General features: G+C 48.2%; 1 protein-coding gene and 2 long non-coding RNA genes across 4 annotated transcripts; 2 read left to right on the forward strand and 1 right to left on the reverse strand.

The window, feature by feature from the left end:
- Window positions 1-11,867: 11,867 nt before the first annotated feature.
- Window positions 11,868-15,822, reverse strand: LOC127315462 (protein SOSEKI 3). 2 transcript variants are annotated; one of them, XM_051345949.2, is made up of 7 exons: window positions 15,070-15,822; window positions 14,863-14,932; window positions 14,650-14,765; window positions 13,772-14,534; window positions 13,559-13,693; window positions 12,212-12,517; window positions 11,868-12,128 (listed from the first exon to the last, which is right to left on the reverse strand). In XM_051345949.2, exons 1-7 carry the CDS (start codon window positions 15,332-15,334, stop codon window positions 12,050-12,052), a joined length of 1,734 nt encoding a protein of 577 aa, XP_051201909.1. In that variant the 5' UTR covers window positions 15,335-15,822; the 3' UTR covers window positions 11,868-12,049. The 2 variants fall into 2 exon arrangements, with proteins under 2 accessions (XP_051201909.1, XP_051201908.1); XM_051345948.2 differs by having other exon boundaries at window positions 13,559-14,534; window positions 15,070-15,815.
- A 2,936-nt stretch (window positions 15,823-18,758) lies between these two features.
- Window positions 18,759-20,508, forward strand: LOC139833115 (uncharacterized). Its single transcript, XR_011748204.1, has 2 exons — window positions 18,759-18,993; window positions 20,301-20,508. It is a non-coding gene; the product is annotated as an uncharacterized lncRNA (long non-coding RNA).
- Window positions 20,509-23,266: 2,758 nt separating this feature from the next.
- Window positions 23,267-25,040, forward strand: LOC139833131 (uncharacterized). Its single transcript, XR_011748263.1, has 2 exons — window positions 23,267-23,507; window positions 24,815-25,040. It is a non-coding gene; the product is annotated as an uncharacterized lncRNA (long non-coding RNA).
- The last annotated feature ends 1,589 nt before the right edge of the window (window positions 25,041-26,629 follow it).

Consider the following 26,629-nt stretch of genomic DNA (forward strand, 5'->3'; position numbering starts at 1 on the left):
TTATTTTTTAAATTTATTCCTAGGCGTAGACAGGGCTACGCTGAAGGCCACCCTCGGCGTAGACTATTTTTCAAATTTGTCTAATTTTGTAAAAATCATAACTAATTCATATGATGTCAGAAAAATACGTATAAGGTATCAAAATGTTCAGAAAAACATCCTCTATCCGTTTATGTCAAAATCATGCATATTTGAATCATGTACAGTACCATGTTAATATAGTAATAATTCAAACACTTTCTTATATGTCCTCGGGTTCCCGTTTTGGCCAGATGGCAATTTAAACGAAGTCAGAAAATCCCGCGGAGCCGCATGTCATCATTTATGTGTCCTAGTAACCACTCCAAAAGACGGAATTGGGATACGGCAGTTATTTTGGAAAACCCATCACAAACAGGGCTATCAAGTCCGGAGTTCTATGGCTTTTAGGGTAAATGAGTAGGAAATGGCCAGTGACACCGCATAGTTTGTCGGAATGAGGTTATATTTGGCACGTGTGTGGTCCCTGGGATGGGAAGCAAGGCCCCGAAACCGGATTTCCAATCCGACCCATGGGCGATGGTTTTTTTATTTTCGGGGTGCCAAAACGAATTTTTTGTGAAGCAGCTACATGGGGCGTATTTTTGTATTGCGCGAGACCTCCGCGTAGTAGTAGGACACCACCTCCGCACCACATATCACATGCCATATATGCGCGCTAGCTATCTGGGAATCCCTATGGATTCCTACGGTGTCCCGCCGAATCCGCTGAAAACTGACCGGATTTGAACTAGGGGTACACTTTCCGTCGCTCAATAAATTCCACGAAAAATGTTTTTAGGTCTACGACATTTCACTTTGTGTGCTAAATTTTTTCCGTTTAGCGCGATGGTGAACGGGTGCACCAGCGCGCCCGGTACGGCCATACCGCATCTCCGTGGGGCCATTTTGGCCAGATGGCAATTTAAACTAAGTTAGAAAATTCCTTGGAGCCACATGGCGTCATTTCATGTGTCCTAGTAACCACTCCAAAAATTAGAATTAGGATACAACAATTATTTTGGAAAATCCTTCACAAACAGAGCTATCACGTCCGGAGTTCTATGGCTTTTAGGGCAAATAAGTAGGAAACGGCATGTGACACCGTATAGTTTGCCGGATCGAGGCCATATTTGGCACGTGTGTGGTACCTAGGATGGGAAGCAAGGCCCAGGGAGCGGATTTCCAATCCGACCCATGTGAGATGGTTTTTTCATTTTGGGGGGGGGGGGGGCAAAACGGGTTTTCTTTGGGAAGCAGCTACATGGGGCGTATTTTAGTATTGCGCGAGACCTCCGCGTAGTGGTAGGACACCGCCTCCGCACCACATATCATATGCCATATGTGCGCGCTAGCTATCTGGAAATCCCTGCGGCTTTCTGTGGTGTCCCGCCGAATCCGTTGGAAACTGACTGGATTTGAAATATGGGTACACTTTCCGTCGCTCAGTAAATTCCACGAAAAATATATTTAGGTCTATGACACATCACTTTATGTGCTAATTTTTTCCGTTTAGCGTGTTGGCGAATAGTGCATCAGCGCGCTCGGTACGGCCATTTCGCATCTCCCGAGGGGGCCGTTTTGGTCAGATGGCAAACTGAACGTCATATTTGGATTCCTCTAATTTTTAGGTTCAAATGATGATATGGATGTTATATTTAGATTCCTCTTATTTTTCTAATCGATTTAGACATATTATTTGTGGAATTTCGATTTTTGATTTAAAGATATTAATTATTCCATATTAAATAGAAAAAACAAAAAATAAAATCATTTTATTGTTATTTGAATTCAATATTATTAATCATTGTTACTTATATATTCATTATTGTTTACTTAAGTAATTTTTTGGAATTCAAAAATAATGAGTTGTGATATCACGGTCGAAGGGTTAACAGGGTTGATAGGCTATTATTACCAGCAAGGCGTCAATTCTTTAAGGGAAGCTCATCCGAATGGAACCAAAAGTTAAGCGTGCTGAGGTTGGAGTAGTGTGAGGATGGGTGACCGACTGAGAAGTTTAACCATGATTGTAATTTGACCTAAGATTAAATGTACTTAGAGTTAAAAGTGTATGGGTGAAAGGTAAACAACTAAAAAAAGAAAAAAAAAATGGTGTAAAAAAATTAAAATTCGTCGGCATATAAATAAAGTATTTTTTCGAAAAAAAAAATTGAATTTTTTTTTGAAAAAAGAAACTTCAAATTTGTAAAACTTATAGCACGCTACGCCGAGGGCGGGCTACGCCGACGGCAATATTGTCTATGCCGAGGGATCTAAACGCCGACGACATACGCCGAGGGCTGCCGTCGGCGTAGCCTACGCCGAGGGCTAGGCGTGGCTACGCCGAGGGCAGCTGGCCGTCGGCGTATGCGTCCATTCATGTAGTGTTAAGACGAACTTTGACCGACGGTATTGCAAAGCAATATATTGATTATATGGTACATAATTAGTATCTGTGAATTCGTATTAAAACACTTTCCGGTACGGTGCTAATTCTATATATCAAAAATCTATATATACTTGGATGAATTCTTGGTTAAAGATAAATTTTAAAATACGTTTGTTCGCCATATTCACTGGACTGGAATGGAGAGAGGGAGTATGCATCATCGTGTAATTTATGCTCCTGTTCATTGTTTCCGTTCCAATTTTCAACTAAGAATTGACATTCACAATGTGATCCCGGCCTCTGATAGGGGCAAAACTCCCCAGCCATTTAATTCCTCTACATTTCAGCATTTTAGAACTGTTGTAAACAAGAAAATTTTAATTCCTATTCATATTTCACAAATCACAATTCTACAAAATCACAAATAAAAATGTAGAAGTGGAGAGCTATTTTAATCTGAACTCACATCTCAGATTGAGGTCGCTGCCTACAGCGCAGCCCTGGCCAGCGGGCAGCGGCCGGCCTGCTCCCAGCACGAGCAGAACAAGACCAGCGAGCCCTCCCTGTTGAAATATAAATGCATTGCCTAATCTCTTCCATCAGATCGGTCTTTTGGTTGCATTGGTTAGAGCATGCAGTTCTACATGGTATCAGAACCAAGAGGTCTTGAGTTCAAGACACGGCTGGCGCAATATAAAATAAAAATATTGTAGCCCACTTTTGGTCCACGTTTAGGCCTGAGGGAGCCACACGTGAGGAGGAGTGTTGAAGTATAAATGCATTGCCTAATCTCTTCCATAAGATCGGTCTTTTGGTTCACGTGAGGAGGAGTGTTGAAGTATAAATGCATTGCCTAATCTCTTCCATAAGATCGGTCTTTTGGTTGCATTGGTTAGAGCATGCAGTTCTACACTCCCGTCCGGCCGTCGCGGGCTGCCGCTCGCCGCTCCTCTTGAGGGGCCCCGACCGCGGGGTGCAAGCAGACGCGCACTGCCGCGTGCATGCCGTGACCCGTGAGGCGCGAGCGCACGCTGCACCGTTGGCCGCCGCAATTCCCTCCCCTCCGCCTGCCTGCGCAAGGCCGCCGTTTCACCTCCGCCTGCCCGCACGAAGACGCCCACTCGCCTCCCTAGGGTTAAGGGGAGGGAGAAAAAAGGGAGACGGGGAACATGAACTCATTTTCTGAAAACACATTTCGAAATACCAAAAAAAAAATCAGAAATAAACTTTTCTATGTACATCTACACATTCTATGTTGACATGCAAATTTTCGTGAAAAAAAAACATTTTTGTGTCCATAAAAAGACAGGTTTTGATGCTCTAACATGACTAGTTATAAAACATTTTTTTGTCTTCTCCACATAGTCCATATAAAATATTCTTTTTCGGAAAATTTGTGTGCAAAGATAGAATGTCCGGGTTTACATGGGAATAATTTTCGAAATTTTCGGACATTTTAAATTTCTATTGCTACTGCTGATTTTGTTGTTGTCGATTCCACCATTCACCTCTTCCTCCATTCCTATGATCCTATCACGTCTACCACGATCAGCTATGGTTAACACCTCTTGCGTTCCAGGTAGGAAATATTCTTCCACTCCCAGATCCACAAACTCAGCTTCTTCCACTCCCAGATAGCATAGCTTTGGTCTTTTTGGAGGCAGCGGCAGCGGGGAGGAGGAATGTCGAACCCTAGAAGACAATGGAGACTTTATACCACTTCTCCTCTTCCTCCTAGATGTGTTGAGATGCGGGAGGGGGGGGGGGGGGATATGCCAAAGCTGACAATAAGAAGCTCTATCTCTTTTTCCTCCTCCCAAGCCTTTAGCCTAGGGCACCCACCTAACCATGGCGCGGCCCGAGACGCCATGGATGGGTGTCTCCTGCAATCAACAGCTCCCTGCTCCGCCAAAAATTCGGCGACCACCTCTCACTTGACCTCTGTTTCCACCAGTTCCGATCCTCTACCATTTTCGCCAACAGGTGAGCATGATGATTCAGGGCCAGGAGCGTTGCAGCAGCCTTCACATCCCGACCGGTGAATCCTGGAGGTTTCATAGGGCTCTCCCACATCTTCGGCATGCGCGCATTCGCTCTCTACAGCGCCGCCGAGAACGGGGAGAGGCCTCTCCGTGGTTTTCCTCTCCACCTCGGAGCCTTCGTTTTGCAGGGCGCTTCGAACTCGCTTTGCTCCGTGTCCTCGAGCTCCAAATCCAGCCGCCGCAGGTCGTGTACGCGCATGACCTTCAGACCAGGCTTCTACCCCTGATTCGGCGCCTAGAGCGCCATCACGACCACCACAGGCGCCCGAACCACCGGCAGTGGCATCTGAGCTGATCCATCACTCTGCTCCCCTTGCGACGAGCTCCAGATCAATGGCGATCTACCCAAAAGAGCCGATGCGTAGATTGAAGCATCTGCTCCCAGAAGGTGGAGCCGATCTCTCCTTTGCATATGCGACCTCATACCGCGGCCTCGCCAAGCGCGATCGATCGCCTGAACCCGCAACGCCTTCATCAGGTCCCATCTTCTCTTCCCCGACTCTGGCATCGATCTCGTCCCGCTGCGTACTCCCGCCGCCTTCTTCGCCCTCCTCATTCGCACAAATCCCCACCGCGAGCCTACGATTTACCTTGGATTTGGTGGGAAGAAACCTAGCTATCGGCAGCGAGAACTGCGACGAGGTATCCGACTGGAGGGATGTGGTGGGTAAAACAGGGTGGAAGGTGGAACCGCGCGATGGTTGTAGGCTCTCGAGGTGATCCCGCCATGAATAGTACCACGAGCTGGATACGATGCGGACCCAACCAAAAATTGGGGGGGCTTTACACTGACCTGGTCGGTGGCAGGCAAGGTGTGCACACCCCCTTGGCGTTTTTGGGTCTGGCCCATAATCTTGGTTCCGCCCAGACTATTTCTGCTCCCTCCTGAACAGTTACTGTTTTTGAAAAATTTGTTCAAAATTTTCTCTCTACTGATTTTAAAAATGTTCGATTTTAAATTCATTCAAAATTTGGAAATCATCCATAATTTAAAAAAAAATTGAAAATTAAAATTTGTTCAATTTCGAAATTCCTTCAAATTCCAAAAATCTTTCGAAATTTAAAATTTGTTCAAAATTCAAATTTCTTCCGAAATTTGGAAATTCGTTCAAGATTATTTTTTTTCAAATTTCGAAATTCGTTCAAATTTTAAAAATCCTTCAAAACTTAAAATTTATTCAAATTTAAAATTCCATTCAAGATTAAAAATTTGTTCAAATTTTGTCAAACTTAAACATTTATCAAATTTGATAATTTTCGAAAACTATTTTTAAACAGAAAATAAAACGTGAGAAAAAAAAAGAAACACTGAAAAAAGAAAAAAAAATAAGAGAACAGAAAAAGAAAAGGAAAAGGAGAAAAAACAGGAAAAAATCGCCTGACCGGGCCGATCCACACCGCGCGCGGGGCTGTGCGGCGCGGTGCAGGTGCCGACCTGGTCGGCATATAGGAAGGAATTCCCGAAATCTCCAGAGCAACATTTTCCCTTCACATCGAGAAGTAGCATCTGTGGGCCAGAACTCGCTAAAAGCCCGGCCCAAACACATAGCGTTGGAACTTCCGCCACCAGCAATGCTCCGCGCCAATGCCCGAGTGAGTTTGTAAATCTGACCACTTCAATTTTTCAAATGCCAGGGAGTTGGCCATACGGCCAGCCCGAATGTAGCCGACAATGAATCTCCGAGTTGACAGTGGGATAGAGTTTAGCCGGTTCCAAATATATCACTAAAATAATCTTAGCTCCGAATAATATACTTCTCAAACTTTACACAGGCTCCAAATATGTGTCACTGTGGCTCTTTAATTCCAGTTCCAAATGCAACACGTGCATGTTTCTGCATATGTTAGACAAAACATTTACAAAATTTTGCAATTGAGCCTATCAGGTGACGGAGATAAAAGGGGGCGAGAAAATTCTACAAATAGTATTGAGGTAATTGCACCACCCATACAACAACTTGTCTGTTAGGTGCATTTTCATACAAGAACTTGTAAAATGTATTCCCGTGGTACACAAACTTGTACCTCATGTGCAATTTCATACACAAACGCTGCCACGCCGAAACTTGGTGTTGTCAGACTGGAAAAAGGCATGAGACCAGCAGCGCACATTTAGTAGGAAGCCCCCTGTATTTATTTATTTCTAAGCTCAAATAGCCTTTCCTTTAAAACAACAAATTCCCAAATCTTCTCTATTACGAAGAGGTTGGTGACGAGCGGCGGCGGAGTGACCGGGAGCGGCGGCAGGACTACGGCGGTCCAGCGACGCCAGTCTCCTGCCTATACAGGGGCCCGTTCCTGATCCGTTTTTTCGTCGTTTTAGGGAGAAGGGGAAATTTTCATCTCCCTCAACCAGGTTCTAGGAGCCCCCGTTCGATTCGTGAGTTGTTCGGAAGCGATGGCGGATTCCGGCGCGCAGGTGAGAGGCGGAACGTTCCATCCCCATCCCCTTGCTTCCTGTCTCGATTTGGTGTGATGTTTGTGCAGATTTGGTTCCGATTTGAGCGTTTTGGTTTGGGTTCTTTCCAGGAAAGGCCGCCGCTGCAGCGCGGATGTCTCACCAGTTGAGTGGTGTGCCGCTGATTTGTTCACTTGCCGAGGTAGTGAGGGCATCTCGAACGATGCGTGAGCGACCGTTTGCGTCCGTCTGAGCCGAAAATGCGTCTAGCACTACCTTCATCGGGCGACGCATAGTGACCGGGCCGTCCGCGGCGACGCAAACCTGGCCCAAATATGCGCTAGATTTGCGTCTCTGCGGACGCTGTGCGGACGCAACGGTCGTCCGCCCGTTCCTCGCACGGGCCCGCCTGGCAGGGGCACAACTGTTTCGTCTTCCGCGACATTACTTACGGGCAGCGCGCTGCAGCCTTTTCAGGGCCGCGTTAATGCCGCGCCTCGGCTTCCGTGAGCGTGCGCAGCTGGGCGGCGTCGTAGTTGCAGGACATTGAAGGCGAGATGGCGTCCGAGCCTCTTAAAGGGACGCTGCCGGCGCCCATTTCCCCGACCACACCATTGCCAGAGCCCACACTATCCACCTGACCGACGCCATGGGGAAGAAATGCTAGCCATTCTGCAAGACCAAGATCGACCACGAGGCTAGCGGCTCACGGTCCGGTAAGAAACCACGGGCCGGCCGGTACGTCCATGTTGAGCTCGCGCGCCGGCTATCAGAGGAAAACCGGCCGGTACCATGGCCGGACGCGAACTTGCCTGGAGGGAGCTGGTACCTCAACTCGAGGCGCGTGTCGCCCCTCCCTCCCCCCGTGTCGCGCGAGGGCCAAGAGCGTTGGGACGAGGTGCGCCGCAGCCGAGCGATCTTGCCGTCGAATCTCCGAGAAGATCCGGTGTACGCGCTGAACTCCTACAACTGGATTTCTTTCGGGACGTGGGAGTTCGACGCGCGCCGCCGCGCTGGCTACCTCAGCGACGTCGACTACTTCGACCGCGAGATCGCCGCGTGCGAAAGAAGAAGAGAACGACCAGGAGGACGCGTACGAGGATGCGGATGAGGATGCGGACGAGCAGGTGGAGTGCACAGGCTACGACCACAATGACGACGGGCCGGCGTGGGATCCGGAGACCCAGCCGCCGAACATTACCGAGGAGGAGGCCATTGCCATGGCACTGGCCAACAACGAGCAGGACGAGCTCAACGAGGTCGCTTTGTGGGACGGGCTCGCAATCCAGCTCCGTGAGTCCGCGCTCGCGCATGGGAGGCCGGCGACTCCTCCGGCCACGCCGACGCGTTCCAGCGACCGCGCTCCGGCTGCTGCTCCGACCTGGGATTCCTAGCCACAGCCTCCTGCGCAGGCGACGGTACCTCCTCCACCGCCGGCGTACGAGCTTCCATGGCCGACACCAGAGTTCATCAACCTCGTGAGCGACGACGAGCAGTAGGCAGCACCTACTTTTACCACGCCTTTATAGCTTTTTTATATTTTTTATTAATATAAATTATGACTTTATGTATGAAAAAAAAATTATGCGTCGTGCCGCTGGAGACACCCCGACGCAAACGGATGCGCGGATGATTTCGACCATTTTGACTGACTCAAACGGATTGGGTGTCTGAAATGCGTTGCCCTGTTGAAGATGCCCTGATGGTGAATCACACATGCAGACGCTCTTGAACAAATTTGATTCTGTTTGCTATAGCATTACAACGACAACTACTGTTGCCGTACTAAATTCCAATTATACTCGGCAATTTCTTTTTTGAACCTAGTTAATGGCTGGATTTTTCAGTTTGGGTACCGTCATAGGATATCGTCACCAGCTGGATTTTCCAGTTTGGATGATTGGAAGTGCCTGAGAATGTTCTTTCTTGGCAGTGAATATACAGAATTAACACAACTGGTTTTTTCTTTTCTTACAATGTTTTTATTTGTGAACCATGGTTCAAACTAAACTATGTATTAGTTTGTGTAAACCATGTTTTCAATTATGTATTAGTTTGTGTAAAACCATGTGCCAATATATAATGTTTGGAACTATATTTAAATGGAGAAGAGGGAAAAAACAAGTATAAAAAAATACGTCGCCCCGCTGAAGCCACCCCCAGACGCAAACGGGCACACGGGTCATTTTCGCGTCAGCGGGCGACGCAAACGGATACTCACGGACAATAAAATACGTTGGTCCGTTGGAGATGCCGTAAGCGCGCCACTCCAACGACCGCATCCAGCCGTGCTGCCGAGAATTAGTGGCATGCTCATAACCTGCCCTGATAAATGAGGTCTGTATCGTGCTTAGCTTGACTGCCTGAGAACGACTCCATTTTTTTGTGTGTTAATTCCTGGCAGCCGGACTGAACCAAGGATCTATTCACTAATACTTGGTTTTGTACAACCTTCATGTAATTTTTTTGTCCCAACTGGCATGCCGCATGTTATTCTAACAACGTTTTTATGAAATTGCACCCGAGGTACAAGTTTGTGTACCACCAGAACACATTTTACAAGTTCTTGTATGAAAATGCACCTAACACACGAGTTATTGTATGAGTGATGCAATTTTTTGGCCCGTAAGCAAAAAAAAAAAAAAATGAAGTGTCGTTTGGTCTTTTAGACAATGGTAGTGAAACGGGTGCAAAAATTGCTACATTTAGAACTAGGATTGTTGAACTGGCATAGTTGGTGGTACTGACCGACAAAATTCGACTAGTCCTCTCACTGAATCCACAAGGGAGCAAAGCTAAACTGCAGGGGTGGATGTAAATGAATGCTTTACTGCCTAGTAACATTGCATAAGACCATCTCCACTCTTCTCCCCGACAAGGCCCCCGAGCGACGTTTTTTTCCATCCGGACGGCGAAATTTGGCTCAGTCGCGCTCCCGGTTCCTCGTTTTCATCCGGATTTGGCCCTTCATCCATCCGGCGAGCCCACGCCATCCCCGGCCCCCCGGGGACCTATCGGGGACTCCAGACGAGTGAAAAGCGGGGAAGGGCCCGATCTGTCGGTGACTCGACACATGAATCCCACCGCCACCTCGCTCAAAATCTCCCCCACCCCTCGTATTTCTCTCGCCGCCGGCACCACCCCGTCGGCTTGTTGCCCAGATTCCGCCGTCCCTCCTTCCCCACCTGCCTATATTCCACCGTCTTTCGACGACGGCCTATCTGGCTGCTCCTCCGCCGGCATGTTTTCCGACTTTGGCCTACTCCTCGTCACTCGCGGCTCGGGTTGCCTCGACCACGCCCGTCAGGTGTTCGTCCATTTGCCTCGCCGGCCATGGACTCGGATGAAGAGGAGGAGCAGATGTTCGTCGAGCTTATGCAAGAAGAGATGGCAGCAACCGCCCAAGACGAGGAGCACATGATGATCCTCGGTTGCTTGTCAAGCATGTACGCCGGACTGGCAACTGGTCGACGTGGTGGGTCGGCACCAGGTCGCCGGAAGTGCAAGCCGAGACAGCGAATGGAGGGCTACTGCATGTTGTACGCCGACTACTTCGCCGACAATCCATTGCACGGTGAGAGTGTTTTCCGGCGTCGTTTCAGGATGAGCAGAAAGCTATTTCTGCAAATTGTGTATGCCATCCGAGACTTTGACCCCTACTTCAGATGCAAGGCGGATTGCACTGGTTTGGTTGGATTTTCGTCACTGCAGAAGTGCACAGTGGCTATGAGGATGCTGACGTATGGAGCTCCCGGTGATTATTGACAATGAGCGAAAGCATCCGGTTCCTCTGGATGAGCAACAAGCACCATATGAGAGAGAGGGTCCTCTTGCACAGCCTAATCACCAGGTGCCTCCATCATGGGCCGCCTTCATTGCTATGCGACAGGAGATTCGAGACTCTACAATGCATCAGCTGCTGCAAGATGATCTGGTGGAGCACATATGGACGCTCCGAGGCAACGCCAACGCCGTCGCCAACTAGTCTGTCATAATTTGTTTGAAAAATTGTGAAATTGTGTGCTTCATTTGTTTCAGCACTTGTTAAACATTGTACTGATTATCGCCGAATTTGTTTCAGCAATTTTCGTACTCTTGGTCGCTGAACTTGTTAAATTTTATGTTAAATTTGTTTGAAATATGTCAAATGGTCGAGGTTGGGGGTTTCCTGCCGGGGACGAGTGAACTTCGCGCTCCCTGCGCCAAATCTTCCTCCAATCCGGACGAAAATTTCGCCGGATTTGGGCGTGGGGAGCGCCAACGAGTGGGGATGCTCTAACCTGATGGAGGTTGGTCCCCCTCCAATAGCACGCATGCAGTTTCATGTCAGTCACACCACATGCCATTGAGCTAACTGTTTTTTCCTGTAGAAGCAGCAAACCCCAGCGACAAAATGATTGATGGCTCCACCTCCACCTCCACCTTCACAGCAGAAAAGGGAAACACCGCAAGATGGATCTACCGATTTTACCTGTTCTCTGCAGCGCTGCACATGGAGGAAGAAGCAGCCATACAGCATGCTCCAAACACAAGGACACAGGGGACATCTGCTCACCATTCACCAGCTACCTCGCCTAAGCAGGCACTGCCATCTCAAGGCCAGCCAGACTCATCAGATAGGTCAACTGAATAGCAGGCTAAGGACTTACATAAGAACAAAAGCTAACTGGACGATCCCAGTGGAGTTATGCATTGAGTGATTGAGTCTGACATGTTTTGTAGCTAGTGAAAGCTTAATGTTCAAAATGTGGTCCACTATCATCATGGTTTCACCAAGCTGGCGAAACTATAGCTGTTCATGTCAATTCAAATTTGGAAGAACAAAAAGCTATCCAGCAATGCGTTTACCGCCTGAATGGTGCCAAGCTAAGGATGGTAAAAGAAGAATGTACCTAGTCTATGTTTCTCGATTCTGATACTGATCTATGCGGAAAGTTACACTCTTTCATGGTCGTTTCTTCGGGAAAATAAAGCAAAATTTACACGAGAAAGATGCACTCATCAGAGAATGATATCCTAAAGGAAATCTGGAGCAACAAATTCTTCCTGAAGGTGTAACAAAATAATGATTGACTATCACATTCACACTGGTCACAAAATGAATCAAATCGCACTTTCAAGCTGCTCCAACAACTTCTGAGAAATGCAGCAAATTCCAAAGAATTTAAGCTCACAGCAAAATGTAAGTAACACAACCCCTTACAGCGATTCGGTGCTGTCATCGCTATCTTCACACAAGGGTGCAGATTGGATTATAACCCGAGCTCCAGAAGCAAGCCTGCAGTTACGAATATTGCTGTCAATCTCTAGAAACAGAAAGACAACTAGGCCAACAAATAAGAATACTGAGAGGAAATTCACCTTTCTTCAATCCTAATCATTTTATCCCTTTCCTCGTAGAACGACTCTTCCCTTGAAGAAGATAATTTACCTAGTGGGTCAGTCATCCTATTGCTTGCACTTCTCGATGATGAACCAAGCGGCGAAGATCTTGTACTGCATTCTTGTTGGCCAGAGGTGTTCCTGACATCAGAGTATGGAGAGAATGTTGTTCCACTTCTGGATTGCTTACATGATATAACTTTGACAGTCTGTGGGAGACATCTGAAACTGCTCGACTCAGCCAAGCTTTCCATATCCCTTCTAGGGTCTGGCGCTCTATATACTCTGTAACATATTCAGAGGAGATGCTGGGTCAAGCAGCAAAATATATCCAGAGGTAGTGCATATAATAAACCCTATTTTCAAGAATCGTACAGTAGAGCAACTAACAAGATGATATTTCTAGCCAGTTTCTAGCTTAGAATATAATTTATTTACTCACCGCAGTTACAAAGTCAAATGTGTGATATCAATTGTTGGATCCTCTTATGATTTTTTTTTTTTTTAAATCTTGGACACTATAAAGGGCGTACCAAGTGCTGAAAGCTCCCACACATTGTGGGGTCTGGGAAAGGGTATTTGTAGGCAGCCTTTCCCTGGAAATAGCTAGAGGAACACAGGTGTAGACGCACCCGTTTATTCAAAACTTTATAAAAAAGACCATTTAAAAGTTTCAAAAAGATTGAAATAAATTTTTGCATCTACATATTATCTTGATACTTACTCGTGCCAATTCTCAAAGAAAAATACGATTGTATGTGACCGACGTAAAAATGACAAAATGTGCAAATGACACTATAATTATTGGATGTGTACTGTTCAAAGAAATACAAATTTCAAATTCCTAGATTTTGTGTAAGCCACATATGGTCATATTTTCACTTGAGAATTGGCACGAGTAAGTATCAAAATGATATATGTACATGCAAAAAATTATTTAAAAAAATTCCAAAACTTTTAAGTGGCATTTTTTTGAATTTTTAAAAAACGGGTGCGCCTGCACCCATGTCCACCAAATCCATATCGAGCCTTTCCCTTGCTTTTTATTGTGCAAGGAGGTTGATTCGAACCCAGGACCTCTGGGACACTTTTTTATCTTAGACACCATAATGCAGAAAATAAATTAATTGACTTGGTCTCTACGAGGGACCATAAATGTCCAACATTTAGTGCGAGTAACCCATGGGAGCTTCAGGTATCCAATAAGGAAAAGAGACATGAGTCCAAAGATCAGCTTAAACTTCTCTATCAAGGTGTGATCATGCATTGATGTCCATGGTGTCAGCACGAGGCCCACAATCAGAGAAATGTGTTGATATGTCATACCTATCCTCGTCATAAGATGATGAGCGGTTGAGTGTGGTTATTTCTCCTTTCCCTGACTCTTGCTGCTTATTAGCCTCGACCAAGCTTCCAGCAAGATACTCTGACTCGGGAACCCTTACCCCAATTGTTCTTGTGCTACAAGGAACATTGTCAAGGTGCCGTATTGCCATAGGAGTAGAGAACATTGGAGAAGGGAATTCAACTTGCGTGAACCTTGGCCTGTATGTTGGGATGAGTCCAAAGCCACGGTGATCTTTTACAGAAATAGACCCACAAGTGATGATCTGCATGAGCAAATTGGCTGGCTTCAGCTTCACACCCATTGGGCAATAGAGATGTTCTTCCTCTAGCACCTTATTATAGGTACTCCTCCTGCTGGCTTCCGCCCTTATCAGGGACTCCAATGTCTCGACTCTGTCACCGGGAAAATCATCAGACGAACACACCTGTGGTGATTCTTGAACAATTCCAGGGCCCTTCAGCGATGCTTGAACAGCCGTTTCACGACACTCTTGAATCTCAGCATCTGATGCACCATCCTCTGTACAGATCCGTGCCGTGCGAGCACGCCTACGAGGAGCATCCCTCTCGCTGTCATCGGTCTGTGTGGACGCATCCTGTGCCCCGATGGGTTTGCAAACTCTGTACTCTGAAGGTCCAGGGGAGCTTGACTCTGATAGCGGAGCATTTGTTCCTGCCGGTTCGGGGGACAGGTTCCCCGATGAGCCGGAATGCGTAGTCCGGCAATGCTCATCCTCACGACTGGTGGAAGCAGATGATGATGGCGCGACAACTGCAGACTTCGGCAGCTGCTGCGGTTGCTGAGCAGGAGCTGGAGGTGAGGCCGCTTTGGTGACGGCAGACGGAGATGACGACGACGAGCACCCTTCCTGTGATCCTCGCGACTGAGGAGACTCTTCTTGCGGGTGCTTGGGGCTCTCAGCCTTGGCGCTGCCAATGACATTCTGATGCCGATCTGAAACAAGCCAAGTTCAAGGACAAAACAAGTTGGACCAAAGATCTGACGAGCAATTCAAGCTCAGTTGGTTCCCCCGCCCCTATGACTGCGAAGCAATTCGTCGAACACTTACCCGGTGGTGATCGGTCAAGGAGCTCGGAGCCCTTGAGGATGTACTCGTTGCCCTGAGCGGGGAGCACCAGGTCGTCCTCGGAGATGTCGTGCCACACGAAGCCGTTCTTGTAGCTCCTGCCGAAGCGAGACGGATCAAACCAACCGAAGAGGAAAGGAAATGTACTCTCTTGACTATCAATCAATTGACCCTCAGCAACAGCGACGGATGTACCTCTTGCAGGACCAGGAGTACATGGCCGCCATGCCCTTCCCTCGCAGCACGTTGAGCCGGTCAATCACATCTACGGCCACGGACACGAATCGCAATCAAAAGGCCGAAATGTCTGGAGCGGCAATTTAATTTGAAGGAAATGCAAAACGGCGGGGCGGGGCGGGGCAAAGGCGGCGCCTTTGGTTGCTGCTGGAATGGCTGACTGACCTCGCAGGTAGAGGCCGGCCTCCGGGTTGGCGAGCGGCACCTCGATGAAGTGCGGGTGCTCCAGGTGGCGGCTGCGGGAGAGGTAGTAGACGACCGCCACCCTCTTCGCCGCGGCCGGCGGGGCCGGCGGCGGAGGCGAGCGCCGCGGAGGGTGGTGGTGGCTGTGGCTCTTGCCCGGCGGCTCGACCCAGACCTTGTTCCGGCCGGGGCTCGTGCTTGCGCCGGCGCCGGTGCCTGTGCCCCGCCGCCGCGCCCTCCCCTCCATTTGCGCCGGGTTCGTGGTTCTTGCTGTTCAGGCCAGCGCCGACCGGAGCAGCGGCCGTGCGGGCGGATCAAGTCAGTCAGAGCGCGGCAGCTCCTGGGCGTGGCGAGAAGCGGAGGGAGCGCATTAATGGCAGCAGCTCGAGCTCGTGCGGTGGCGTGGTGGCATCAGCAGCAGCAGCAAGCAGCAGTGAGTTAGGTTGAGTCGAGTCGGAGCTGTGGGTGGTCCGGCGGAGATGGGAGCGAGGCTGGGAGAGATCAAATCAAACAGGGTATTTTTCAGTGATTGATCGACCGATCCAAGGAGACGAGTGAGAGGAGGAGAGCCAGCCAATAATGCAGCACTGTTTGGGTGGGTTAGCGATCTGTCGGCTCCGCCCTTGTGACAATAATTTATCGTTGCGCCCGTGATTAAGCCAAGCCATTACCAGTTGATGATGACGAGATCTCGAGTGTGCACAGTAAGCGGCAGTGCCCGGTTTGGAGCTCCTTGCCCTTTTTGATGGGCTTTTTGGCATCTCCTGCTCCTCCTGTCCGCTCTTCCGTCTCAACCTACTCTCAAGGAATCATTGTGCCGTGACTCAGGTAACTCTACCTCAAGGCTGAAGCTACTAATTGTCCATGAAGCTGTTGAATTGTCACGGCCGGCCACATGGGGCAAGCATTGCAACTTGCAAGGCAAAGGGGTGTTTCTAACTTTATTTGTGGTTAGGTGTCTTTAGTAAGCTTGGGGAGGTAGATTGTTCATACCCTTTTTTTTTATCTTTATTCCTTCTGCTAACAGCTTTTCCCCTCCATGTCCTACTTGCATGCTTTTTAACATGCAATCTAATTGACATCATAATACTTGTTAGATTATTAGATAATTTCCGTGTGAGTTTAATTACTGAAAACAACATTACAGATGCACAAGCATACTTAACCACACACATCAGACTAAGCACATGCATCAGATCTGAACATGGAACAAGTAGCAGTGTATGAGAGAAAAAGCACGTACATTGCGACCGGAAAGGTCGCACCAGCAGCAGCAGCACCACGACCATGGGAATCGTTGATGTCGCCCATGGTGCAGTCAGATTACGAACAGCAGCGAGCAGTCGCGCCGAGACGCTCCCCAAAAACCTTATCGCCCGTCTCCCGGTGTAGGATCTCAATGGACGGGGTTTCGGAGGCCTGCTCTCCCGGGCGGCTGTGCACGCAGTCACCGGGATGGGTAAGACTAGAGAGTAGCGCAGCAAAAGGAACTTCGTGAGAGAGATGGACTAGAAAGTTCTGGGCGTTATTTTTTCAGATCTGATATGTCTCCTTGTATATCCTTGAAGGAGAGCCGACCCGACCACGTTGCCACGCTTAGGAAGCCAGGGACACGCGGCGAGCATGCACATGCAGGTCGACACGTACCCAACTCGGTTGGTGCACCAAGCAAAAAAATTAGGATTCCTTGAGTGTGTCTCGAACTGGAACTCAAACTCGAGTCACGAAACGCGACGTGCGTGCCGTGCCGTGCCGAGCCGAGGCGGGGCGAGCGGAGGAGGAGGAGTGCGCGAGGGCTCCTTCTATTCTCACTCACTTGGAAGGACTAGAAGAGCAGCCCCTTATATATGTAACGGCCCCGGATAGCACCCCTATTAGATTTGTTCTGTTCTTTTCTTTTTGTGCATCATCATGCATCATGCATCATATCATCCATGATTTTATTAAATAAAATTATTTTATAAACCCCCCTTGTCTTCTCCTTTAAATAAAACCTAAGTCTCTCTCTCATAATTCTTATTTTATAATTAAGCCTTTCCAACAAATAAATGTTAAATATAAATGTGTTTTGTTTTGGTTACAAATAAATTAAATAATTTGAAAACTAGTTTTTGAAGCTCACTCTCTTTCCTGGTTGAAATTCAAAAACAGAATTGAATCCAATTTTTAAATAGTTTGTAAAATGAAAACAAAAGAAAAACCCCTCTCCTGGGCTCCTTCCTCTCCCTGGCCCGTTTCCCCCTCCCCTTTTTCTTTCCTTGGCGGCCCAATCTCTCTCTCCCTGGCCCAGTTCTCTTCCACTTCCTTCCTTCCCCGGTGGCCCACGTTCTTCCTCCCTCTGGCCCTCTCCTTGGCGATCCGGCTCGTCGAATCGGACGCCACCGACTCTTCATCGTCTACCTCGCAGGAGCACGCAGATAGCGTGAACCCCTGGTCCTCACCATCCTCAACCACCGCACATGCTCCTCCCACCTTTTTCCTCCTCCCTTTTTATGCGCAGCCAAACCCTAGCTCGCCCCATCTCTCCCTCGCGCCGCCACTCCTCTTCCCTCTCCCTTTTCTTCTCTGTGAACAAGGGAGACAAACCACCGTGAGCTCCTCGCCGGCTCCCCGCCGTTCTGGTCCACCCCGCGCCAAGCCGATGGACCCTGGAGATCCGCCTCGTCAAGCTCTACGTCCTGGTGCGAGGAATCGCTCTGGGAGCCCTCCAATCGAGCACACCTCGTCGTTCCCTTCTCCGAAGTCCGGCTGCAATTTCTCCAATTCCGGCCGCCACGGCCCTCCTCCGCCTTCCTCGACCCCGCCGTCGTCTTCTCGGTATCGTGGCGCACCTCCTCGACCCCACCGCCCCTTGTTTTGCTTCCGGGTTCCCCCTAATCACCGTGTGCCGACCTCCTCCGCCGCAGGTCCCCACGCCGCCGGCGCTCCGTCGACTTCGCAAGCGGCGCCGCCCTCCCAGTGTCCGCGCCGACGAGGCGAAGCCGACGCGCCCATGCGCGCTTGCTGGGAAGCCGCCAATCGCCCGCGCGCACCCGCGCCATGCCGCGGTGACCATCGCGCCTGGAACGCGCACGGCGTCGAACGCCTTGCGTGCGTGCGCGGATGGTTTTCCACGCTGGCGCCACGTCGTCACGCGGGCCCCATCCGTCAGCGTCCGCGGGCTAGATCCCCCCGGTGAGAAAAATTCCCCAGATCCAGATCTATGCCATTTTGCACAGAGCCCCCTGCATCTATCTCTACATGAACCCGCAGCCCCTGCCTCTGATGTTTTCTTCCAAAACCCCCTGGAAGTTTTGTAAACTAACCCGCAGTCCTATATCCTGATAGATTTTTTGTTGGGGTCCTTTTCCAATTAAAATAAATCTGTTTTTCTATTTTAAAATGATAAAAACTAATATGTGAATAACTTTTAATCTGTAACTCAAAATAAAAAGTGTTATATATCAATTTTGATCAGAAAAACATGAGGAACATGAATATGCCATCCATTCATCTGTTTGCATCTCGCATCATGTCGCGTCGTGATAGTTTGTGCATCTCACCTCACATATATGCGGAGTATTTCGGATTCCAATTAGGTTTTCCCCGCTCCGTTTAAATTTGATGTAGCGCACCCCTGCCATGATATGCCATGCTAACAACCACTTAACTTTGCCGGTAGAAAATGCAACTCCAACTCTAATTTGTTTGTCCGGGGTTCCGACTCCGATTAAATTGGATAAATTGCATCGCATCATATTTGCCATATCATGCATATCATCTTGATCATGCTGGATCTTCTTTATCCGTAGTAGTAAGACTTGCATACGTTGTTTGTCCAGCATTTGCTTCTTCCCGGATAGGATCGCGAAGTGGTGTGGTGAGATACGACAAGTCCCCCGGATGTTCCTCGGCAATCTTTAACAGGCAAGCATTTCCCCTATACTCCTGCCCCTGCAAAAGTCGCTCACCTATTTTATTTTGCCTTCTCCCTCATGCTATCCTTAAGTTTCGTTCTTGTCACGTGTCCTTTCCACTTGTTACCTCAAGCAGCCCATATTGCCACCACCACCTCCTACGGCTATTGTTTGGTTATCGAGTCTGCCCTTGCGAGTCGTAGTGCATGCTAGTGATGTCTTATCTCGTTACCGTTGTTGTTATCTTATCGGGTTATATGTTGGGAAGAATCATGGTTACTGTAGTTGCTGACGATTGTTTAGCGGAGGCATCGGTGGGTCAGCTGATCGTTTTGTGACCGCTCACTTGTGTTTCCTAAATATCTTAGGACCCCGAGTTCTTGTTATCTGTTCCGAGACTGAGCGCTCTAACCACACGTGGGTATGCTTACCGGGTCTCCCCTCGACCACTGCCGGAATCTACATCTTTGTCCAGTGGCCACAACTAGTTTGGATGTTTGTTTTGTTTCTCCCGGGCGTGCAAGCTTGTTTCTTTGTGGTCAGATGATATGATGTTACTTTTGGGGAAGCCGTGAGTGCCTTGTATCCCCGTTGTCTCTTGCACGTCCGTAGGTGCGGCACGTATTGTTAAGAGGTCATCCTCTAGTGGGCTCTGATCCTCTTAGCCGTTCTCGCAACAGCTAGGTCCGCTTCGGAGTTTCGATCGGGCTCCGAAACGGGTTAACTTAGTTAGGTGGCTTCCTGGGCATTGTTGTAGTGAAGGAGAGTGCGTGTCGTGATATCCACCTGTCGTAAGTGGGTTGATCGTGCGTGTGGGCACATTTGGGCACCCCTGCAGGGTTACAATCTTATCGATAAGCCGTGTCCGCGGTTATGGATGACTTGGAGCTGTATGACTTGACCATAGACAACTTACACCTGTTGTTTCAATACTAATAATTTGCGTAGTAAGATAGAACAACTCAAATAATAACTGGTTAAAACTTGACAACCGTGTGAGTGCCTTTGTAAGTACTTCTTTGCGAAGGGGGAAAGCGTTGGCTGTGTTATGTTTGCAGAGTATAGAACTGTTAGTTATGCGATCTCTCATCTTCTCTGATTAGACGAATGTTGTAGAGTGTTTCTATAGGTTTTTTAGTGCTTGCGCGCTGCCGCTTAACTCCACCATATTGCCTATGACGTTCCTCTTGCGTCCTCTAAGTCCCCTGCGTGCCTCAAGTACAAAGGACGACTGGTTGACGAATGCTTATACGTCTTGAAGTCTTGTTAAGTACGAACCCGTACTTATTGCTGCTTCTACGGGATATAACCGGGCAGGTATGAAGATATGTTCGATGAAGACGACGCTAGCAAGGTTACCCTTCCGGCTTGGCCTGGGCAGGGTTATGGACGCCACTGGTTATCTTCAGGACTCTTAGTCCAATTTGTATCTTGTCCGTACTCGGATGTATTTGATCTTCTGTATGATTCGGATCTTTGTATGTATCTATTTGTATCTTGACTCGTTGGAGTCGTTGTTGTAATATATGTATCTTGTGGGCTCTATTGTAAACCTGTTGTAGTGTTACTACTCGTGGTAATTCCTCTGGCATCACGTGTGCTTTGTCGCGCACGTCGTGTCGGAGGGCGTGTCGGAATCGATATCGTGCGGATTTCGGCGGGATCGCTGGGATCCTCATGGTACCGGTTCCGGGGCGTCACAAGTTGGTATCAGAGCATCAGGTTGACGGTACCCCACTAGTCCAGCCTCTAGGATAACCTTGCCAATGGTCGTTGAGTTTAGAGTGTCCAAACTATTTTCTAAAACTCGTTGGACAAATCTGATTAGTTCTGTATTTTTCTTCTTACCTCTATTCTTTCTCTTCTCATCTTTGCGAGTTATGAGTCTTCTCCCTTATCTGAGTTTTTCCGAGTCTTAGGTTCAGACGTTGGTTGGACGATCTCTGCCTTAACCTAATAGGACCGATCTCTGAAGACTTTCTGACAGAAGAACATCACCGGCGGCTAACCTTCGTCTTCTCCATTGATGTCATCTATGCCTCTCTGATCTTTCTATAATTCTTTGTTCTTTGGCTCCGTCGAATCTTCGCTGACAATGCTTGTCGATATCGTCAATCAGAATTCTGGGAGCTGTTACACGACTCTCCTATTCATGTGCAGAGTAATACTTTGAGTGCGGGATGGGCTGATCACCATACCGACTACTCTTATTATTCGCTCTTGTTACCTGAATTGGTGGATCCGTGTGACTGCTATTCCTTCGTTTGTTTCTCCGGAGTCATCATCATCATCGGAACAACGAATTCTTGTTGGTGGTGTCGCCGATCAAGTTGGAGCAAGACTTCTTGTTAGTGGTGTCGAGGAGCTCGTCACGTCGCCTGAAGACCCGATAGTTCACCTCTCTCCCCCGTACCATGGCGTGGAACCTCGGGGCGAGGTTCCTTGTTAGTGGTGTCGATTGTAACGGCCCCGGATAGCACCCCTATTAGATTTGTTCTGTTCTTTTCTTTTTGTGCATCATCATGCATCATGCATCATATCATCCATGATTTTATTAAATAAAATTATTTTATAAACCCCCTTGTCTTCTCCTTTAAATAAAACCTAAGTCTCTCTCTCATAATTCTTATTTTATAATTAAGCCTTTCCAACAAATAAATGTTAAATATAAATGTGTTTTGTTTTGGTTACAAATAAATTAAATAATTTGAAAACTAGTTTTTGAAGCTCACTCTCTTTCCTGGTTGAAATTCAAAAACAGAATTGAATCCAATTTTTAAATAGTTTGTAAAATGAAAACAAAAGAAAAACCCCTCTCCTGGGCTCCTTCCTCTCCCTGGCCCGTTTCCCCCTCCCCTTTTTCTTTCCTTGGCGGCCCAATCTCTCTCTCCCTGGCCCAGTTCTCTTCCACTTCCTTCCTTCCCCGGTGGCCCACGTTCTTCCTCCCTCTGGCCCTCTCCTTGGCCCAGTCCAGCTCGTCGAATCGGTACGCCACCGAATTCTGCTGTCGTCTACCTCGCAGGAGCACGCAGATAGCGTGAACCCCTGGTCCTCACCATCCTCAACCACCGCACATGCTCCTCCCACCTTTTTCCTCCTCCCTTTTTATGCGCGGCCAAACCCTAGCTCGCCCCATCTCTCCCTCGCGCCGCCACTCCTCTTCCCTCTCCCTTTTCTTCTCTGTGAACAAGGGAGACAAACCACCGTGAGCTCCTTGCCGGCTCCCCGCCGTTCTGGTCCACCCCGCGCCAAGCCGATGGACCCTGGAGATCCGCCTCGTCAAGCTCTACGTCCTGGTGCGCGGAATCGCTCTGGGAGCCCTCCAATCGAGCACACCTCGCCGTTCCCTTCTCCGAAGTCCGGCGGCAATTTCTCAAATTCCGGCCGCCACGGCCCTCCTCCGCCTTCCTCGACCCCGCCGTCGTCTTCTCGGTATCGTGGCGCACCTCCTCGACCCCACCGCCCCTTGTTTTGCTTCCGGGTTCCCCCTAATCACCGTGTGCCGACCTCCTCCGCCGCAGGTCCCCACGCCGCCGGCGCTCCGTCGACCTGCTGCAAGCGGCGCCGCCCTCCCTAGGTCCGCGCCGACGAGGCGAAGCCGACGCGCCCATGCGCGCTTGCTGGGAAGCCGCCAATCGCCCGCGCGCACCCGCGCCATGCCGCGGTGACCATCGCTCCTGGAACGCGCACGGCGTCGAACGCCTTGCGTGCGTGCGCGGATGGTTTTCCACGCTGGCGCCACGTCGTCACGCGGGCCCCATCCGTCAGCGTCCACGGGCTAGATCCCCCCGGTGAGAAAAATTCCCCAGATCCAGATCTATGCCATTTTGCACAGAGCCCCCTGCATCTATCTCTACATGAACCCGCAGCCCCTGCCTCTGATGTTTTCTTCCAAAACCCCCTGGAAGTTTTGTAAACTAACCCGCAGTCCTATATCCTGATAGATTTTTCGTTGGGGTCCTTTTCCAATTAAAATAAATCTGTTTTTTCTATTTTAAAATGATAAAAACTAATATGTGAATAACTTTTAATTTGTAACTCAAAATAAAAAGTGTTATATATCAATTTTGATCAGAAAAACATGAGGAACATGAATATGCCATCCATTCATCTGTTTGCATCTCGCATCATGTCGCGTCGTGATAGTTTGTGCATCTCACCTCACATATATGCGGAGTATTTCGGATTCCAATTAGGTTTTCCCCGCTCCGTTTAAATTTGATGTAGCGCACCCCTGCCATGATATGCCATGCTAACAACCACTTAACTTTGCCGGTAGAAAATGCAACTCCAACTCTAATTTGTTTGTCCGGGGTTCCGACTCCGATTAAATTGGATAAATTGCATCGCATCATATTTGCCATATCATGCATATCATCTTGATCATGCTGGATCTTCTTTATCCGTAGTAGTAAGACTTGCATACGTTGTTTGTCCAGCATTTGCTTCTTCCCGGATAGGATCGCGAAGTGGTGTGGTGAGATACGACAAGTCCCCCGGATGTTCCTCGGCAATCTTTAACAGGCAAGCATTTCCCCTATACTCCTGCCCCTGCAGAAGTCGCTCACCTATTTTATTTTGCCTTCTCCCTCATGCTATCCTTAAGTTTCGTTCTTGTCACGTGTCCTTTCCACTTGTTACCTCAAGCAGCCCATATTGCCACCACCACCTCCTACGGCTATTGTTTGGTTATCGAGTCTGCCCTTGCGAGTCGTAGTGCATGCTAGTGCTGTCTTATCTCGTTACCGTTGTTGTTATCTTATCGGGTTATATGTTGGGAAGAATCATGGTTACTGTAGTTGCTGACGATTGTTTAGCGGAGGCATCGGTGGTTCAGCTGATCATTTTGTGACCGCTCACTTGTGTTTCCTAAATATCTTAGGACCCCGAGTTCTTGTTATCTGTTCCGAGACTGAGCGCTCTAACCACACGTGGATATGCTTACCGGGTCTCCCCTCGACCACTGCCGGAATCTACATCTTTGTCCAGTGGCCACAACTAGTTTGGATGTTTGTTTTGTTTCTCCCGGGCGTGCAAGCTTGTTTCTTTGTGGTCAGATGATATGATGTTACTTTTGGGGAAGCCGTGAGTGCCTTGTATCCCCGTTGTCTCTTGCACGTCCGTAGGTGCGGCACGTATTGTTAAGAGGTCATCCTCTAGTGGGCTCTGATCCTCTTAGCCGTTCTCGCAACAGCTAGGTCCGCTTCGGAGTTTCGATCGGGCTCCGAAACGGGTTAACTTAGTTAGGTGGCTTCCTGGGCATTGTTGTAGTGAAGGAGAGTGCGTGTCGTGATATCCACCTGTCGTAAGTGGGTTGATCGTGCGTGTGGGCACATTTGGGCACCCCTGCAGGGTTACAATCTTATCGATAAGCCGTGTCCGCGGTTATGGACGACTTGGAGCTGTATGACTTGACCATAGACAACTTACACCTGTTGTTTCAATACTAATAACTTGCGTAGTAAGATAGAACAACTCAAATAATAACTGGTTAAAACTTGACAACCGTGTGAGTGCCTTTGTAAGTACTTCTTTGCGAAGGGGGAAAGCGTTGGCTGTGTTATGTTTGCAGAGTATAGAACTGTTAGTTATGCGATATCTCATCTTCTCTGATTAGACGAATGTTGTAGAGTGTTTCTATAGGTTTTTTAGTGCTTGCGCGCTGCCGCTTAACTCCACCATATTGCCTATGACGTTCCTCTTGCGTCCTCTAAGTCCCCTTCGTGCCTCAAGTACAAAGGACGACTGGTTGACGAATGCTTATACGTCTTGAAGTCTTGTTAAGTACGAACCCGTACTTATTGCTGCTTCTACGGGATATAACCGGGCAGGTATGAAGATATGTTCGATGAAGACGACGCTAGCAAGGTTACCCTTCCGGCTTGGCCTGGGCAGGGTTATGGACGCCACTGGTTATCTTCAGGACTCTTAGTCCAATTTGTATCTTGTCCGTACTCGGACGTATTTGATCTTCTGTATGATTCGGATCTTTGTATGTATCTATTTGTATCTTGACTCGTTGGAGTCGTTGTTGTAATATATGTATCTTGTGGGCTCTATTGTAAACCTGTTGTAGTGTTACTACTCGTGGTAATTCCTCTGGCATCACGTGTGCTTTGTCGCGCACGTCGTGTCGGAGGGCGTGTCGGAATCGATATCGTGCGGATTTCGGCGGGATCGCTGGGATCCTCATGGTACCGGTTCCGGGGCGTCACAATATACCACTACAACTCACTCCCAACTAGCAATGTGGGACTAAACTTTGTCCCCCAAGTCTGTCCCAAGCTGTCAACGTGATGGGCCTTGAGATTTCAGGAATTGTAGACTACATGGGCTGCTTTACTGGGCTGCAGCCCATTTACATTCAACAATCCCCAACCAGATCTCATATGCACATCAGATGACACATTAATTCCATTCACTGTTTAATATACCTGCACTTCAGTGGAGACTATTAAGTTGAACTTCCACCTAGACAAGGAGCTACGCTTGACTACAACTGAACAATGGACTATGCCTTGAATTGTCAGTCTTTGTGCAACAAGTTTTACTCAATGTCGGCACGGTACTAGGCTACCATAGCCTTCCCCTCGGGTGGAGCTTATAAGTCATACTCATCGGCCCTTCATGAGCTTACTAGAGATTCACCCAAATCTCCCACACTATGACCAGTAGTGTCACTCGTATAGGTGTGTTCATCAAAGATCGCCATGTAGGACAACGTCATCGCTCATCAAGAATCGCTCAGAACACATTAAGACATTGTCAACCTGCCTTACAGTAACTATGAGAGAATTGCATCTGCGGCGGAGTGGGAGTATTAAATTTTCTCTCAACTCAGTTGCTCCGGTTTGTTTTCCTAGGTCCTAGTTCACGGGATTTCCGATCACATAGGTTGGGTTACCTCCTCGGCAACTCGGGTGGGTCTCAAACCCATATCCCTCGATGCAAGGTCTATCATGTTTCTTGATAGTCCTTTTGTGAAAGGATCTGCCAGATTCTTAGCACTTTGGATATAATACAATGCTATCACTCCAGAGTTTTTCAGTTTTCTGACAAATTTCAATCTCCTCTTGATATGTTTGGAAATTTTCATATTATCCTTAGAACTTTTCACTTTAATAATCATAGTTTGATTATCACAGTTCATGAGGATGGCCGGTATTGGTTTTTCAACCATAGGCAAGTCCATCAAGAGCTCACGAAGCCATTCCACTTCGATAGTAGCTGTATCTAATGTTGTGATTTCTGCTTCCATAGTTGACCTCGTTAAGATGGTCTGCTTGCAAAAAAAAGATGGTCTGCTTGCAAGACTTCCAGGAAACAGCGTCACCACCAAGAGTGAAAACATATCCACTTGTGGCCTTCATCTTAGCATCTGAAATCCAATTGGAATCACTACACCCTTCAAGTCTTCTTGGATACCCGGTATAATGAATTCCATAACTCATGGTTCCCTTTAGATAGCGCCTCACTCTCTCAGGAGCATGCCAATGATCATCTCCCGGGTTGGCCATAAACCGGCTAAGTTTGGATACAGCAAACGAGATATCAGGCCTCGTAGCGTAAGCTAAATACATGAGTGAACCAATGATTTGAGAGTATCTTAATTGATCTCTAGTTGCATTTTCATTCTTTAGAAGCAA

This window comes from Lolium perenne, chromosome 7, assembly GCF_019359855.2.
Source record: "Lolium perenne isolate Kyuss_39 chromosome 7, Kyuss_2.0, whole genome shotgun sequence".
In the NCBI taxonomy this organism is placed as follows: domain Eukaryota; kingdom Viridiplantae; phylum Streptophyta; class Magnoliopsida; order Poales; family Poaceae; genus Lolium; species Lolium perenne.